The sequence below is a fragment of the Diabrotica undecimpunctata genome, chromosome 3 (genome assembly GCF_040954645.1).
Source record: "Diabrotica undecimpunctata isolate CICGRU chromosome 3, icDiaUnde3, whole genome shotgun sequence".
NCBI lineage: Eukaryota > Metazoa > Arthropoda > Insecta > Coleoptera > Chrysomelidae > Diabrotica > Diabrotica undecimpunctata.
In genome coordinates this window covers 10,257,153-10,277,111 of record NC_092805.1, presented here as the reverse complement: position 1 = coordinate 10,277,111, position 19,959 = coordinate 10,257,153, and the positions used below count along the sequence as shown (strand labels likewise).

The 19,959-nt window shown below is 31.8% G+C and overlaps 1 protein-coding gene across 2 annotated transcripts; it reads right to left on the bottom strand.

The window, feature by feature from the left end:
• Window positions 1-4,758: 4,758 nt before the first annotated feature.
• On the bottom strand, window positions 4,759-17,878 carry LOC140436423 (uncharacterized). 2 transcript variants are annotated; one of them, XM_072525244.1, is made up of 6 exons: window positions 17,719-17,878; window positions 14,270-14,410; window positions 7,253-7,610; window positions 6,759-6,880; window positions 6,515-6,725; window positions 4,759-4,843 (listed from the first exon to the last, which is right to left on the bottom strand). In XM_072525244.1, the coding sequence occupies exons 1-6, from the start codon at window positions 17,813-17,815 to the stop codon at window positions 4,840-4,842; spliced, it is 933 nt and encodes a 310-aa protein (XP_072381345.1). In that variant the 5' UTR covers window positions 17,816-17,878; the 3' UTR covers window positions 4,759-4,839. The 2 variants fall into 2 exon arrangements, with proteins under 2 accessions (XP_072381345.1, XP_072381344.1); XM_072525243.1 differs by having other exon boundaries at window positions 6,515-6,880.
• Between the last annotated feature and the right edge of the window lie 2,081 nt (window positions 17,879-19,959).

Genomic DNA, 19,959 nt, shown 5'->3' with positions numbered 1-19,959 from the left:
ATGGAATCTTTAGAAAAAGAATAGACTTGTGTATTCGCGAAAACGGAGGGCATTTTGAACACTTACTGTAATTGAATTTTATTTTATGTTCTTAGTCATTAATTTAATTTTCTTCTTGTGAGTTTTATTTAATTACTAACTATTTTAAACCAGCATCAATTATTACTTCATAATTTTCAAATCAAAATATTCAGAAAACGGTACACAGTATCGAGTTTTACTAAGTGTACCTTTTTCGTGTAAAATTGAATGATGTTTAAGTTTACTTGAAATTTTGATTAATAATTATACTCTTAAAAAAGTTAAATTGACTAATACTTAGTATGATCCGTGTAACTAGCGCCCTCTATGAGAATCAGATATAAAAACAAATTCATGGGATGTATCAGCTTTTAAAACATATTCGTATAAAATTTCATTACAATGTTGCCTGTAGTTTCGGCAAAATCGTAAAAAATGCGTAAAATTTTTTTTTCTTCAAAGTCCTGTATCTTGAAAACGGATGGCGTTACAAAAATTTTTTACTAAGCAAATCAATTATTTTTCAGTTTTTTACCTATCCTAGAGACAGGGTTACCTTTTTTTGAAACACCCTGTATATAAAGTGAGTTTTATTTATTGGGCCTAGGCTAGAATTAGAAAATTTGGACCAAAATATATCCATAAATACACCTTTTTTTCGTTATTTGGAAACAATTTAAGTGAATATTTATTATTTCTAGAATTTAGATTTAGATTTAGATTTAGATTTAGAATTAGAATTTAGAATTTAGAACTAGATTTAGAATTTTTTATATTAATCAATTTCGTAGCGCGTTTCTATAAATGTTTTAGCATGTTCTTATATCTCGAGTCCATCCTTGCGTTATTCATTTTTTAGTGATTTGTTTAGTTAACGCTAAATTGCATCTCTAAATTGTAAAAGTGCTAAGGAGATTGCTGATTTGTATAGTAGGCTAGTGAGCCAAAGTTTCAAGACCACAGCATATTTGCTTCGAGTTAGAGGAATAGCCAGTGATCACCAGCCATCGTGGTGTACAATAGGACTGTCTCTTTCTCTTTCATTCAACCATTTTCCATCCACACCTGAATATTGGTCTCTCCCAATTGCTTCCATCTTTCTCTATCTTGCGCCAATATAATCCACTGTTTGCCTGCCACTGCTCTTATGTGATATACCCATCTTTTTTGAAGTCTTCCCATGCTGCTTGTTGTCGTCCTTGGTCTCCATTCTAGAATTCTCCGTGTACACCTGTTTTCATTAAATCGGGCTACGTGACCTGCCCAGCGCCATTTCATGTTTGTAATTTCTTTCACAATATCCTTAATCTTCGTTCTACGTCTTATCTCGGTGTTTTTATCTTGTCTCTCAGTGATATTTCAAGCATGATTCGTTCCATTGCTCTTTGCGTTGTTTTTAATTTTTTAGCAGATTTTTGGTAAGGGCTACTGTCTCCAAGCCGTAGGTACAAACTGGTAGAATGCATGTGTTATTCACCTTTTTCTTTAAGTTTACAGGAATTAAGGTGTTTTTCAAGATATATGCTAGTTTGCCGAAGGCGCCCCATGCCAGTTGTGTTCTTCTTTTAATTTCAGCATCTTGATTTGGTTTTCCCAGTTTGATGACATGACCTAAATATACATAATATTCAACATTTTCTATGGTATGATTTTGTATTGTTATATTTGGCTGGTCTTGGCTCAGTATTTTTGTTTTGTTGTAGTTCATTTTTAAGCCTACCGCTCCTGAAACTACATTCAATTCTTGTAACATATCATTTAGTTCCTGGATATTATAGGCTAATAATACTATGTCATCTGCGAATCTTAAGTGATTTAAGTATGATCCTTGATACCCTTGTTGTCCCATTCTAGTTTTTTGGAAATGTCTTCTAGAGCAAGGGTAAATAGTTTGGGAGAGATGGTGTCTCCTTGTCTTACTCCCCGTTGTAGTCTTATGGTATTAGTTTTTGTGCTTTCGTCCAGCTTTATCTGCATGGTGGCATTTTCATATATTATGTTTTTAATTATGTTAGTGTATCTTGAATCTATACGTGCATTTTCTAGAGATTCAAGCACTGCCCATAATTCGATGGAATCGAATGTTTTATGGAAATCGACGAACGCCATATGAATTGGAATATTATACTCTATGCATTTCTCTATCAATGTTCTTACGGTGTGCAAGTGGTCTATGGTACTAAAATGTTTTCTAAATCCAGTCTGCTCGATAGGTTGATAGAAATCGAGCTTATGTGTTAGGCGGTTGGTTATGATTTTAGTTAGTAATTTATACAGATGTGATAGCAAGGATATTGGTCGGTAATTCTCGATGTTTGCTTTGTCTCCTATCTTTAATAGTAGAATGACTTCGGAGTTGTACCATTCTTGAGGAATCTTTCCTTCATCAATTGTTATTTTAATAAATAAAATACTTAATACCAGTTCCATTTTTCTGCCACCAATTTTCAACATTTCAACTGTAATTTTTTCCTGTCCCGGACATTTACTCGTTTTTAGTTGATTTAGGGCCATTCTTATTTCATAGTCGGTTATGTCCGGTATTTCTTCTGAGCCGGTGTTAATTATTGTTGTGGTTGTGTATTTACAGAGTATAATTTAGTGTAGAATTTTTCAATGGCCTCGCTTATTTCCTTTTTGTCTCGGACGGTGACATTTTTCTCATTTTTTATTTTTATAATTTTTGTTGTGTCGCTTGATTTTTTTAATTTCAGTACTTTCATATGGCAGTTATCTTGTATTATATCTTTTATTAGATTGTTAGTAAAGTTTCTATGATCGTTCCTAATTTCTTTCTTTCTTAATAGACAATAAGACTGGTAGATATAAACTTTTTAATAAACATTTTAAACGAGTTTTAAATCCATAAAGTCTGATAAATTCATCTGATAAGCAATAGACTTTTAACTTATCCAAATTAGTAATATTCCTAAATTTAGTAGATATGTTCTCTTTTTTAGTTTAATTTTTTTTATTTCGTATGTTTGTTGTTTTGGAACAATTAAACCTGTACTTAGCCAACTCTATTATTTTAATCATTCTTAAATGATTAGATCAACTTTTTGCCACCTCTTTATGGGGTGTGGTATTGAACAAAAGCGTTGGTGAATAATTACAGTCCACAAAGGTCATTGGGACCAATCTATTTATCAACAAATTGGGCATTGAACCCAAATTTGTCCAGTACATAGAATATGCCACATAAGAAATAGAAATCCACATCCAGGACATAGAAATGTCCAATATGGCACAAGAAAATAGCTTCACTACAATGTCCATTTCATTACTAGAAAAATAGTTTTTTTAGTATTCCCATCTCTGGAGTATATTTATTATAATGCTCTAAAACTCATTTTTTGGTTATTTTTTAGCCTTAATAGCAATACAAATAAATAAGTAAGTAAATAAGTAATATGCTTTATTGTCACTGAAAATTGTACAAATTTTATGGAAAAAGCTTATAGCAATAAGACGAAAGAAGAAAAAAATCAGAATAGGAATCGTTTGTACTTAAAAAAAAACAATGAAGTTCTTCCCCAAACTTAAACATAAATAATACTACCTAATTAAGAACCTACAAACTTCGTAAAATGTACCTACCAAAAAATTAGGAAAGCAGGTTAATGAATTAATGGCTCAAATAGTCCACCTCCACCTCCTTGTGCTAAACAGTAACCAAATCTGTCATACAGATTCTCCTCATATTTTGAAATAGGGCTAGTGTAATGCTTGCAGAGAAATGAAGTATTTTTGCCCTTAATTCCACTAGGTTTGTGGCCATTTCAAACTGATGCCTATAAATGTTTTCTTTGAGAAAACCCCAAAACAAGAAATCGTTAGGCGCTAAGTCACAGGATCTAGTGGGCCATTTAATTGTACCACGTGTACTTATTAGTCGATCAGAAAACGTTTGATTGAGGAAGTCAATAGTTGCTCTAAAGTTGTGAGCCGAACACCCATCCTGTTGTAAATAAACCTCCTGAAAATTAACGGGAAGGCTTCGAACTGCCGGAATGATCACATTCTGTAAAAGTTGTAAATATTTAGGCCCGTTTAGGTTTCCATAGATAAAAAATGGACAGACAATATGGTCACCTAATATCCCAGTCCAAACATTTAACTTTTGCGGATGCTGCGTCCACACTGCTTATTTTTCCGAGAATAATACCTTGCAACGGATGGATTGTATTTTTTATGTAATGAAAATGAAGATTCGTCAAAAAATAAAATATTTTTTAAAAAGTATCCATTCTGTTTATCTAACATAAATTCACACAACTCCATCCGCCCAAAGTTATCTTCCGGAAGCAGTTCTTGTGTTGGTTGTATCTTAAAACAGTCATACCTATTCCTTTTGAGAACTCTCTGGTTAGTTCGAGCATTCACGTTAACTTCCATAGCAATTTGTACACTATTGCAGGGTTCACTAGCTTTCACAAAAGCACAAATATCAATATCCCCTTCTCAAGCTCAAGTTGCACTTTTTCTTGGACGGTATACAACGTAATAGGCATTTTATTAATTATTTGTTTATTCTTTCAGAACTTCGTTTGAAATTTTTTATGTCAATATGACAATTACGACAATTCATAACTACTGTGAAATAAATATAGAGGTGGAAACGTGTAACATGTCACAGCGATTGCCATTGTGTTGTATGGTCAATAAAACAATGTCGTGATCTCTATAATTTTGTAGATAGGGCGTTGCTGGGGAACGGTAAAATATAAAAATCAGTTTGTAGTGTTTTAATTTTTTATTAAAAAACTAATACTAAAATGGCCTCTTGAGTGTATTTACATCTGTGACTAGTTGTTGTTACCTAAAAAAAAACAAGAACAATTAGAAATTAGCCATAAAAAAAAATAAATTTTTTAGCGGTGTTTTAAAATTGTTGCTTGTACTCTGACAGTTTAAATTTTATATCAGGCTATAAACTAAAGACTAAGTTTTAGAAAGCTTTCAAATTTACTTTAGTAAAAAGTTACTAATAATCTTAACTACTTTGCAACAGATTTACTACAAAGGGAGTCATTAAATATGATTAAATTATTTGACTCCTAAATCAAAGTATGTTTTTTTAATAAGGCGACAACAGAAGAGATCAGCTCTGTATTTTAGGATTAACAGTAGCTTATTAATAAAATTTTCGTTTTGAAGTGCCTTCAGAAGTATTAAAAGGGATTGGGATCTGTGAAATAATTAGCCATGGTATGGAGACAACTTAACTGGAGCTCGTTGTAAAATAAAAGTTTTAGTTCTTGTTCCTTATAGTTTTATAGCTCGTTATGGTTAATGTTCCTACATTATAGCAGTATATATGTAGTATATGCAGATCTGCTTCCACACTGTCCAGGAAGTGTATTTGGCTTTCCTGTGTAAACTGTTCACCTTTCCCACAGATTTTTTTTAACATCGATTTTTAAACCAAATCTTTTATCCTTAAAATATAACCCACTCAGTTAATTTGTTAATTTTAGTGATGCACAGTGATCCATGCATCACGACAAAAATGGATCGCATCAGAAATGAGGAGATAAAACGAAAAATGGCAGTAGAACAAGACATACTCAGCTACATCGAAGAAAAACGTTTAATTTGGTATGGACATGTGAGAAGAACAGACCATACAAGGTGGATAGCAAAGATTTCGAATTGAAGCCCAATAGAAAGGAGGAAAAGAGGTAGACCCCGAAGATCATGGAGGGATGAAGTGGACGAGACCATGGAAAGACGAGACCTTAGAGATGGAGAATGGCAGAACAGAAAGGACTGGAGACGTTGGCTGAAAGAAGGAAGGCGGCAACAGCTGTAAAAATCCTTATATCGATAGATAGACTTTGGGCTCCTTAAAAACAGATGGAAAACTTATAGATATCCTACACCTTAAGCTCTATTAGGTTTTTGTCTTGTTTTTTACCCTAAGTCTCACTGTTAGATCAATCATTGAGCACTTTTTTGTTTATTTTTGTCTCGCTGTTTTTTGGTAAGGATAAGTTTTGATTTTATAAGTTAGGACCAGCAAGATACACTAGCTAAATGCCCTTTTGTGATGCCGATACGCACTTCCGATTTAAAAATTTAACTTAATTGCCCAGCTACCTTCCTTTAACGTAATGTATTTTATCTATTATTGTGTCTCGAATTCCGTCCAAGCCTTGGTTTATTATTTTCTTGGTGCATTATTTTCAAAGGTTCCTTTCATTTGGTGCTAGAATGGTTTACTGTAACGTGTCCTATTGATCCCAAAATTTAAATAGTTTTCTCATATGCGGAAGAAAAAATATCAAACAGACCAAGAAAAAAAATAACTTGAATTAACAGACTGGATATAAGAAATTGACTGTAAAGAAATTAACAAACGTAGCCAACCTTATTATTATTTTATAAGTAAACCTTTATATATTAATAAACTGTAATTGCTTTAAAATTTTAAAGTTTTAGTTACGAAAATTATAATAATACCCAAAGGATATTGTATGCTTAAACGTACCATGTTTGGCTGTAACCCTTTTCATATTGATAACCAGAGCCTTTGCTGTATGCAGAGATTTGGCCTCCCCGACCTCCTCCATATCCACCGCTTACTCCATATCCGCCATTTCCTCCGTAACTCTCGTAACCACCGTTTCCATAACCTCCGTGTCCACCTCCGTAGTTTCCATATCCACCTTGGCCATAACCTCCGTAGTTTCCATATCCACCTTGGCCATATCCTCCATAGTTTCCATAGCCACCTTGGCTGTAGCCTCCGTAGTTTCCATATCCGCCGTGACCATAACCGGATCCGCCGTAACCTCCAGAGTATCCGCCACCTCCAGAGTAACCACCGTGTCCTCCGTATCCGCCATGAACGGGTCTAAAAATGAATACATTTTGTATGATTTTCTGAATTGTTATGGAAGAAATCCCGTGTTATTATAAAGATAAAAAATGTTGTGTTATGTGTTATTTTGTAATATTAAAAACTATTACTGGATACACTTATATTATGCCTTTCGGTATAATATGAATATATACATATATGAATATACATGAATATATATGAATAGTTTTTGGTTGCGTAGTCCAGAATCAAACATACTGATTAATCAATTAGGAGTGGGATTCAACATTGCAATGAAAGCTAATTTTTTTGTTTGAAAAGTATTAAAAATACAGTTCTTTTAACTCAACGTTATTTCGTAAACTAGTATATGTATTCTGTAAAAACAATGTATTATATACTCACACAACATATTCTTCTACAACAGTTGTTTGTGGATAACTGTTATAGTATCCTCCATGTCCCCCATAGTTACCTCCATAATATCCACCTCCATAACCCCCATAACCTCCATATCCTCCATGACCATAACCTCCGTATCCCCCATGACCGTAACCTCCGTATCCCCCATGACCGTAACCGCCATATCCGTATCCTCCTCCTCCAGCAAGTAAACCAGCTCCTAACAAACCGCCACCGATAATACCGGCTCCTACGGCTTTAGCACCAATTAATCCAGCACCTAGGACTTTGGCGCCGATTAATCCAGCTCCTAAGGCTTTAGCACCGATTAAACCTGCTCCAAGAGCCTTAGCTCCTAGTACTGAAACAAAAAACTAAGATTATTCAACAGAAAGAAGTCAGAAATTATAGTTTTAAGTAAATCTGTTTTAAAGAGCTGTAAGAAAAACTGTTTTAAAATTAATTGTTACAATAATATTTCACTATGCTATACATTAAGCATTAGATATTTTTTGTAAAAGTTTTTCTAATAATAAAAAATTGAGGGAACAAGAAACTCTCGAAAGAAAGCGAGAGTGTGAAAGACCAAAACTATACTAAATTTAGTATGTAATTTAAAATGTAAAAATAAAATTAATATTTTGTAATATTTCCATCAGCATTAATAACAGCTTGTGGTATTCGGTCCATCTGGGTGAAAGGAACTATGAAATTGTCTTCTTCGGAGAGTTTTTCCCAAACCTGTTGTATACCGTGCCACAGCTTTTCATTAATTTGAGATATAAAATTACGCCGATACAACCGTTTTATACTAACCCCTCACACATTCTCGATTTCGTTTAAATCTGGACTCAAGCTGGGCCATGGTAAGGTTTCGATCTTGTTTTTATTGAGCCACTGGTTTATTATATTTGCAATGTGAACAGGTTGGAGGATAAAATTATTTTCTTGATACAACTGTTCTACACTGGGAAACATGATGTTTTCTAGAATATTCAGATAAGTTTGCCTAACAAACCTGGAATACGGCATACCATTCCCATTCTTCTAGAGGAAATCCATCCCCATACATTGGCGCTATAATCACCAGTTTCTCAATAGCTATCAACATATAGAGGATTAAATATTTAATTATCTGGCCTATATACCCCAATTTTAGGCTTCTTAGAAGATTGAATAATTTTTCTTATCTGTAAATATTACCCTGTCCCAAAATCTTGATTTTGTAGCCGATTGTTTAAAGCAAAGTCTTGATTGCTTTTGCTGTGGTGTAAGAGCTTATTTTTTTCCTGCAGTTCGTTACCTAAGACACGATGCTTTAATTGTGCGCCAAGTTGTGTGTGTGCTGTTTGTTTCTTTTGACTGTGGACTTAATCCATTCGCCGAACTAAAATTACTCTTATAATTATATCTATTATACTCATTATATTTATAAATATTTATAAACTATTTGATAATAATGATTTACAATAGTAATTCGCACATATATTATACAGGTACCTACAAGGTGCGCCAAGTTGTTTTCTTTCTTCCCGGAAACTGTGACATAATTTTTGCAGTTTTCGCATCTTCAAAAGGATTATCTTCTAATCTCTCCAAAAGCGTACGATCTTCATGAGGGGTAGATATTTTTGGTCTTCCAGAACCTTGCTTTCTTTTGAAAATTTCTTGTTCTCTCCATCCTTTATTAATATTAAAAACTGTTTTGCTTACGTTAAAATGGTTCGGCTCACGGCAGATAGTGACCAACCATCTACTAATTTCGTAACAATTCTTGCTTTTAGTTCTTGGCTAGAATGTAGAGCCATTTTGTGAGGCTAAACAGAATAAGTTATCTGACCAATTTTAAGATTTGACAGTGATAATGGCAGTATGTAAATAATAAATATTTATCCTTCAAAATACTCAATTTTCTACAAAATACGCTTTAAGAGTCGTATCAGTTTTTTTAGGAACCAGCTGTACAAGTAATTATTTAACAATAAAACACTGAAAACTTTGTTTTCAAACTTCCACAAAATTTATTTTAAATTCTTATCACTACAGCTGTTTCGGCTGATTGCCTTTCTCAAGTGATCTGTTTTTGGTATGGATTTACACTTTATAGTCTTTAATGAAATAGGTTGAGGAAGGGAGAACTGTTTGTCTCAAGTTGGTCATTCAGAATTATATCGGTGTTTTTTAATTTGTTGATTTCCATAGATTCTAACAAAGATAGCTTAAGGCCTTTATTTTGAATGTGGAGAATTTTAAATTCGTCATTAAAAGAATGATTATAATCTAGAAGGTGAAGTGCGTATGTAGAATCTGTTTTTCTGTTATTGAAAGCCCTTTTATATTCTGCTATTCGTTTATTAAAATTTCTACCTGTTTGACCAATGTAAGTTTTTGGGCAGTCGCCACATTTAAGTTTGTACAGACCACTGTGTAAGTGTTTTTGATGTTGGCTCTTGTTGTTTTTAATATATTTGCCTAGGTTGTTATTTGTTCTGAAAGCTGGTGTTATTCCTTTCTTTTTTATGTGTTTGGCTATTTTTGTTGATATTTTGCCTGTATATGTAATCGAGCAGAAGGTACTGGGTTTTTTCTCTGGTGGTGGAAATACTAAGTTTAGGGCTTTCTTGTGTAGTTTTTGATTTAACATTTTATTAATTGTTTATTCGTTGTATCCATTGTTTACTGCTATTTGCTTAATGATATTTAATTCTCTCTCAAAATTGTATTTTGACATAGGAATTGCTGTTAATCTATGTAACATACTATGATAGGCTGCCAGTTTATGTTGTGTGGGATGGGATGATGAATTGTGAATAGTCGTGTCAGTATGGGTAGGTTTATAAAATATGGAGAAGTCATGTTTGTTTTTAAGTCTGGTAATTTTTAAATCTAAAAAATTTATGGATTGATTTTGTTCTGTTTCTATTGTAAATTTAATATGACTATGAAGAGAATTAATATACGATAAAAATTGGTCGAGTTGCCTGTTAGTTCCTGTGAAACATACCAGTACATCGTCTACGAATCATCGCCAATATAAAAACTGTTTGAATATGGGATGTTTTAAAATCTTTGTCTCTAGATGATCCATAAAAATATCTGTGAATAAAAGTCTCTGTGGGAGGGATACTAGGAAAAAGATTTTTTACGTCAAATGAAATTAATCTCGAGTTGTTGGGTAACTGAAAATGTTGTATTTTATTAACTAGTTCTATTGTATTTTTTATGGTAAATTTAGGTGAAAATTTAGTGTATTCTAAAATAATCTCTAACAGTTTTTTTGAAAGTTTATATGACGGAGCTGTATAAAAAGACACTACAGGTCTTATTGGGTGATCCGGTTTGTGTAGTTTAATTCATCCATCAATTAAGTTAATATTTTATTATCGCGTTACTCCTAGATAAATAATATAGTTTAGTATGCTTTACTTTTCCAATATCAAAAAGATCGGTTACTATCAGAGTAATAGCAAATAATAGAACAACAGAAATTGTGGTAAAGTATAACACATAGTGTACGAAGACCACGTAAAAGATATATGAAAAGCAAAAAAACTGAGATGACCAAATAAAATAGTTTTACAATGATGCAATTGTCAAATTTTTCTATTTAGTATTCTATTTTATATATTATTTTTACTTTTGGGAGTATTCCTTTTGCTTCAGGTTTTCTAAAATCTGAAAGTTACTTAGTTTTGCCTAATTTCTAAAACAAGAAATAGACAAACATTTTCGAAGTAATTGTGACGAAACAAACAAATTAGTCATAAGGAATCATACACAGAGGAAATTGTCTCTACCATCTATTTTTGTCACTTGTATAGTGTAATGTTATGTGGAATTATACGTGTGTAACATTTAAATTGGAATAATATTTCAATTAGATTGTAAAACCAATTATTACCTTGGGTGTTAATAAATTATGTCTCCTGTAATGAGCATTCAGTTATTTCTAGTAAATTATACCGAATTATGAGACCCTGTTGTTTTATTCATTTGAGTAAACAAACATTGTTTACACTACAAAAACATTATTTTATAAATTTAAAGGATATTCGATTTAAAAAATATCAATGAAATGTATTGAAAGAAATTTACGAATCGTAACCTAAATTTGTGCTAAAAAATTGACTTTGGTGACTTTAACACAAAAATCATACACACACACACACACATATATATATATATATATATATATATATATATATATATATATATATATATATATATATATATATATACTGTATAATATATATATATATATATATATATATATTTATATATATTATACAGTAAGGTCTCATTTTGTGCAGTAGATACGTTCCACAGAAAAGCGCATATAAAAAATTGCATAAAAAAGACAGTATTTGCCTTGAAAAAGTAAAGATACACCCATAGCCTTCTAAAATTACATAAAACCAAGACAAAAATACAGAAGTTTCCAGAAATTAAAAGAAATAGGCTGCATGATAAATTACTTCGAATATCTATAAGAAATTCATACAAAAGCTTAAAAAAAATTTCCATATTTCTACGAGTCCATCTGGTATCAAATCAGCCACATGCCAACTTTCAAATCCCTACTCTTGTCACCCTTCACTATCTATTTTAGTTTCCTTAAAGCTGCTCATAATGGCAGTTTGTGTCTAGTGATTTTTATAGTCTAAAATAGTTCTAATACCGTTATATTTTACAGATACAGCTGGTTTCTAAAAAAACTGACACGACTCTTAAAGCGTATTTTGTAGAAAATTGAGCAGTGTATTTTGAAGGATAAATACATATTATTTACATACTGTCACTGTCAATGCCTAATCTTAAAATTTGTCAGATAATTTATTCCGTTCAACCTTAAAAACTGGCTCCGCATGCTATGCAAGAACTAAAAGCAAGAACTGTAACGAAATTAGGATTAGAAGATGGTTGTTGATTATCTGCCATAGCGAACCATTCTAAGATACTCAGAACAACAGTTTTTAATATTAATAAAAGATGAAGAGAACAAGAAACTCTCGAAAGAAGGTAAGGTTCTGGTTCAAAAATACCTACCGCTCATGGATGAAAAGATCGTACGTTTTGGAGAGATTAGAAGAGAATCCTTTTAAAGATGCAAAAACTGCAAGAATTATGTCACAGTTTCCGAGAACAAAGACAACAACTTGGCGCAGAATTAAAACATCGCGTCTTACGTACCGAACTGCAGCAAAAAAACAAGCTTATACACCACAACAGAAGCAATCAAGACATATTTGCTTTAAACCATCAGCTACAAAATCAAGATTTTTGGGACAGGGTAATATTTACAGATGAGAAAATTTTTCAAAATCTTCTAAAAAGGGCAAAATTGGGGTGTATAGACCCAATAATAATAGATTTAATTCTCTATATATTGATAGATATCAAGCAGCGGGTCATTTTATTGCCAAGATATGGGGATGGATTTCATCTAGGGAATAGGAATGGTAGGGCGTATTGATGACAGGTTTGTTGGGCAGACTTATCTGAATATTCTAGAAAACATCATGTTTCCCAGTCTAGATAGTTATATCCAGAAAATATTATCCTTCAACAAGATAATTATCCTGTTCACACGGCAAATATAATTATCCAGTGGCTCCAGAATAACAACATCAAAACCTTTCTATGGCCCAGCTACAGTCCAGATTTAAACCCAATCGAGAATGTGTGGGAGGTTATTATAAAACGGTTGTATTGGCGTAATTTTATACCTCAAAATGCTGAAGAGCTGTGACACGGTATAAAACAGGTTTGGGAAGGGCTCTCTAAAGAAGGAAATTTCATAGTTCCTTTCACGAAGATGGACCAACGACTACAAGCTCTTATCAATGCTGGTGGACATATTACAAAATATTAATTTTATTTTTACATACCTAAATTTATTATAGTTTTGGTCTTCCAGACCCATGCATTCTTTTGAGATTTTCCTGTTTTGAAATTTGAAATAATTTACGTGTTAAATACGAAAAGATCGCCAAGTACAGAGATCTAGAAATACAAATTAAGAGACAATGGAGAATGGAAAGTACCTAGATAGTACCTATTATTCTATCTACTACTGGTGTTATTCCCAAAAACCTCCTAGAGAACATAAAACAGCTGGGTCTAAATGAACATCACTATAAGGCTATGCAGAAAGTTGTACTCCTCGCGGCGTCCAGATGTGTACGAAAATTTTTGGGAGATACTCCTACATACCAAGTCACCTAGGGCTCGATAACATGGAAAAAGTCCCAACAGAGCTCAATCCTTTGGATACCGTAGGTATCTGGGTGTGAATTTTCCCCTTAGAGGGAGTGTGAGCCGTGTGAGCCGGCTAAATCTGGACACTTTTTTATGTAAAAACTATTATTTACATATTCTTTATAAAATGCAGGAATTCAAAGTATTATCAAAATTTAGACCTTAATAATTATAACAATTTATGAATTAACATAAATGTAATCAATTGTTTGTTGTTTGTTTGTTTATTTTATTATTTTTCTGTCATAATAATTATATTATAATGTTAGACCAACCAAATACACTGCTCAAAATTATTAAATCTTACTAAAAGTCGTATCAGTTTTTATAGGAACCAGCTGTAAAGTAATCATACAATTCAAAGTCATAAAGAAAAAATGAAAGACAAGTATTGCACGCATAACTGAAGCATAAAAAGTGAGGTATTTGTCCTAATATAGACATAAAAATGGACGAGAAAATAGATTGAGCTCATCTCGACTTTGCACCACAGTAAAGTAATTGGCTTACAATTAGAGTTTAATATACCTATGGTATGTAAGAACAATTTAATAACCTTTTTGGAACAAAATATGTCTAAATATTCACTCATCAGCGATGATCTGATTCTTTCAGTTTTAGAAATCCCCATTTTACATTTATGCACTAAATTCACAACATATTGATTATGCTGAGGAATAAACAAATTATAATTGTTTAAAAATGGTAGCAGTTACGATAATAACACCCATTAAGTAAAGCAATATAAGCTTAAAAACTTACGGACTCCGAGCGTTCTTTTTGGTCTAGGAGCTCCATCAGCAGTATCGACGCTGGTAGTTTGAACAGCTGTTGTGTGTAAATCTAAAGGTTGGACTAGCTCTGGAGATTGTTCCTCTTTTACATTTTCATTTACTACTGCAACTAAAAGTAGAATAATTTGTTTATGACAATGGTTTAATATACTATAATAATATCATAACTACATTAACATATTGTATGGGAAAAGAAGGTAAAGGAATATTTTAGAAACAAAACCAAGATTAAAAAAGCTTCTAAACGTTAACGTGAAAATTGCCCTTGTGGTATGCATTACCTGATATATGTATTAAAACTCTTTAACAGAATTTAACTAAGTAGTAGCAATCATATTTCATTTATCCTTGCCATACGCTATTTGTTTAAGTGTACTTTTGTAAGATGGCAAGGAAGTTAAACCTTTCTTTTTGATGTGTTTCTAATGCAAGTTGTTCCTTATCTTTTAGTTTATTGGGTTTGTTGGACAGTTTATTGGTTTATTGGACAGTTTATTGGTTTATTGGGCAGTTTATTGGTTTATTGGACATTTTATTGGATTTATTGAATTTATTGGATTTATCGGAAATATTGGTTTATCCACAACTTAATTGACCAGATCGAATTGATTAGCCATATTCAATTTTACTAATCAGGACATACAGCCACGTGTGACTGCAGCTCTCCAGAAGCCACAACTTCTAATTGGAGGACCCAACAGCTAGAACACACAAGCAGCCCATCGAAGCAATAAGTAACACTTATTAATTGGGAAGCTTTGGCAGGGTTAATTATTGTTTTTTTATTCTTTTAATTAAATATGTTTGGTTAAAATTTGTCTTATTTGCTATCAGCTGAGAACTCAGGTTCAATCTCTAGTTTAAGACAAGACGAACTCACCCTTGAGATACTGAGCTAGGCAAGGTATAGACGATAAGCTCCCATGGTTGATTGAGGTATTATTTTTACAATAGTACTTCAATTCTCTTTGGTAGTCTTATCGTTACAATCAACAATATCTTATTTTCCCGTTTTCTCATAAAAATTTATAAATAATTTACGGAGATATTTGCTAAAAAGCAGTTTTTTTGCACCAATTTATTAATTTTATTATTTTTTTATTAACAGAATAAAAGTTATTAATACATTTAAACATCGAGGAATTACCGTCTTTTAAATTTGCGCGAAATTTCTCCCCGATCGAATAAATAGTTTAAAAGTTATTTAATTTATTTATCCCTGAGGGTAATTATTTAAACTATTGAACTTGCCCTATTGATACTATAACACATTTATAGACACATTATAGACACATTTAGCAAATTTCTAATAATTTTTTAAGACTTAAACTATCACAGAAGTTAAATGCATATTGCGTTTACATCGAAATTATTTAGAAAAAAACATTTGAAAAAGGGTATGTTTTTTACTTATAAACAATTGTAATAACTTCTATATTTTTCAAGCTACAGACTTGTACGTAGAACCATTGAATAGCTGGTAAAAAAACTCACATTAAAATAAAGGAAAACCTTCTATGACCAATAGGAACAAAGTTAGCGACTATATTTTAAAAATCATATCTCCATTGTTTCTAAACATTAAGAAGTAAAATTTGCACAAAATTTTAATGAAAATCTAAGCTTTATATTGAAACTTATAGCTACGAAATTTATCCAATTTTTCGAAATTTACAGCTTTTCGAAACGAAGGTACTTTCGAAAGATCGACATAGGAAAGTGGAGAGCATAACTGTTTCGCTCCGTTTTAAAAAAGTAAAAATTTACATTATCTCGGCTTCCATTGCAGCTGGAAGCCTCTTTTTTTTATTCTAGGGTAGCTTGTCGAAATTTCGAAAATTACATATTTTCACTGGCCGGAAAATATGGCAAACCTCGGAAAAATTAAGTCTATTTGAAATTCACCGTATAACTTACTTTTTTGTTCAAAATACACAAAATATTTTACTTAAAGAAGTATATTGCTTTCTAAAGCCACTACACTGAGACTGACGAAATTTTGAAGCGTGGAACTGAAACAGTTTCCCCTCCACTTTCCTATGTCGATTATTTGAAAGTACCTTCGTTTTAAAAGGCTGTAAATTTTGAAAAATTTGATAAATTTTATAGGTATAAGTTTCAATATAAAGTTTAGACTTTCACTAACTTTGTTTCTATTGGTCATAGAAGGAGGTCATTTTTTTTTTTTTTAAATGTGATTTTTTTTACCAGCTATCCAATGGTTGTACGTACAAGTCTATAGCTTGAAAAATATAGAAGTTATTATAATTGTTTATAAGTAAAAAACGAACCCTTTTTTTCAAACGTTTATTTTATAAATAATTTCAATGAAAACGCAATATGCATTGAACTTCTGAATTAGTTTAAGTCTTAAAAAATTCTATAAAATTTGCTAAATATATCTAGCATCATTCATGTGATAAATAAATTAAATAACTTTTAAACTATTTGATTGATCGGGGAGAAATTTCGCACAAATTTAAAAGACGGTAATTCCTCGATGTTTAAATGTATTAATAACTTTTATTTTGTTAATAAAAAAATTTATAAAATTTAGATATTAGTGCAAAATAAACTGCTTTTTTGCAAATATCTCCGTTAATTATTTATCAATTTTAATTGAAAAAAACGGGAAAATAAAGATTATCTTGATATAAAAAAATGATATAAATATTGTTTATTTAAAATATAAGGAAAAAAACTTATAGAAAAAAAAATCTAATTGTGACCACAAATTATTGTTTAAAAAAAACGCAAGGTAAATATACGAGTACCTTTTCATCTATTCGTCATCTAGTAATCCCCACCTATGTCCTAAAATCTTCAGATATCTGCGAAAGATGATTTTTGCATAACCAGACTAGGCTAAGTGATTTTACAAAAGGATTGTTTGTTACCCTCTTGGATAACGAAATTTAAATAACTTTCTAGTTATTTGATAGATTAAGGTAATATTTTGAAACTAAACGATCGATTGAGCAGAAATTTGGAGGGTTGGTTAAGAACTATAAGTCTTCAGTTTAAGAGCAATCACAAAAGTTTAAGTTTATTTTAAATTATAAACAATTAACGATTTTGCCCTCTTTTGTAGTTTTTTGGAGGAAAAAATTTTGATAAATTATAGAATACGTTATTTTGACGGTTTTTCTATTTTTTAACAGATAAAATGTTTAAGCACAGACAGATACTTTTTTGATGGTAATCGATAACTAGAAAAAATTGCATTGTTCGCACTTAATTGTTAATAACTAAAAATTCAGGCAGCAAGTTCTTAAAATAATGTATAAGTTTGCTTACTACACGTATATATTATCGGAAAAACTATCAAATATTGAGATGTCCTAAGAAAATTCTATTTCCCTGGACTATACGTACTATAAAATAATAAAATAAAAAAATAAAAGAATGTGGACTTACCTGATCTTTCCAATCTTAAAGGATTTCCATCTTCCACTGAAACTTCAGCAGCAAACGCTGATACGAAAAGTACCGCAAAAACTACGAAACCCTTCATGCTGATTTCGTAGAATCAGCAGAGTATAGAAAATGTAACTAAAATATTTTTAGACGCTGCCTGGCACTTTTATAGCACCCAACGATTCTTGGTTCCGGCCGTCACTTCTCTGGGAAAGAAGACCGGTACTTTAACCTTGCGGTAAGATGTGATTAATGTGATTTTGCTTATTTTTGCCAATATCAATACACGGCTTAAACAATATGAATATTGTCATAAAAAAGAGATCCAGGCTTAAATTTGCACAGAAATATGTTTTTAAGAGTAACATTTGGAAGCGTTAGAATTCATGTTATTATTTTGTTTAATAATTAGCAGATTTTTCTAATAATACAGTGTGTCAATTTTAAAACTTACAATGTGCTATATCTCACGAATAAGGATATAAAAAAATGCTTGAAACCGTTTCTAAGGTAGTAAGGGGGAACTGAAATGACATGAAAGAGAACTCACCCCCAACAACCTCATAGACCCCACCCACCACAACCAAAAAAGTTTAAATTGCAAACCCCTTTTGTGATACATCATTAAAAAGACTATCAAAAATACTATTCAATGGTATAAATAATAATTATACAGGGTAAAGCAATAATGGTAAAACTTTGGCTTAAATGGAAAATTTAATGAAGTTTTTGTTGAACTTCAAGTTTGTTAAAAATGTCAATTAAGTAAATGTTCAAAGTGGGTTTCGTTGTTTTGTAAACAATAATACAGCCTATTTTCAAATTCTTCATGAACTTTGGCAAATGTTCTAGTAATAGCGCTACATGCTTGCGTAATTCTTTCTCGCAATTCCCAAGTGACGCAGGTTGAGTTTTATAAACAACTGACTTGAGGTAACCCCATAGAAAAAAATCAGGTGGCGGTAAGTCTGGTGACTTTGGTGGCCACTCAATAAGACCTCTCCTTCCCATCCATCTGTTCGGATTATTAGTATCCAACCAGTGTCTAACTGGAGCTGCATAGTGAGGAGGTGCTTCATCTTGTTGCAAGTCCAGCAAATCTTCGTCTAGAGCTAGGTTGCCTTGATCGTCCCTTTGGTTCTCTAATTTATGCACAATTAAATTTTTTTTCTCCATTTTGTTGTCATATCTTGACCATACGCTTTGGAAAAATTTTGTTAGACAAAAAAGTTTTGCTAGCCAGTTTTATCGTCTGTTGAACTGCATTAAGTTTTAATAGACTGTTTTGTTGATTTTTCCATATTTTTCTATATCTGTTTGCTGGTTATTATTGTGTTTAAAATGCCGAGTTTAACAGGTATCATATGATTTAAACAGCTTAATTATTAATAGCATTTTATCTGTGTCTTTGCAGTTGGTTGTTCTTGGTTTATATCTTGTTCTTCGCAAGATTGCAAGATCAAACAGAGAAGTAAAAATCTAGTAACTAAAGCAAAAAATGTTTCGCGTGAAAGTAAATGCGAAGATCTCAACACACATATAGTTAACAAGATCAAGAGGAGTATGAAAAACGGTAAAAAAACCTTATTTATATTATAAGTTCACTCTCAAGACCCATAGAAAAATAATAAAAGATAAAATTGAAAAAGAGATGACAGATATAAAAGAAAACAATGTCTTTTATGCAGGCAGATCCTGTATTCGCTCCGTGCGTGACTGACGCGACACCTACCGCCTTCATCTGACAGTTTTGGACCTCCCAATTTGAGGTTAAACACATGATAAATACATACGAAATTGACAATTACTAATAATAAGTTTTTTATTTATTATTTTTTTCAGTTTATATATAAATGGATGTAGTTTTAAGAACTGGGTTTCTAAAAGTTAATCAAAATTTATCTTTTCAACCCCAAGCGGAAAGGAAAGCGAGAAATCTAGTATTGGCAGATCACGTTTGTGATTTGCCAAAAAAAATAGAAAATGTCATACCTATTCAGACCAAGTTGTGCTTAATCTTATGTATTTTATTGCCAGTACAGGAAAAAAATAGTAGGAATATAATTGTGACTTCATTTTCAGATTTTTTATTGCCGACGAAATGAGCACTTCAAATTCGATCATTAGATTTTGGAGTCCAATCTGAACTGTCAGCACTAAAAAATAAAAAACAACTGTTTAATATTATACACCTATTTTAATTTTCATAAAACTGAGGTTAGGTGATATTTACTTTTTCAT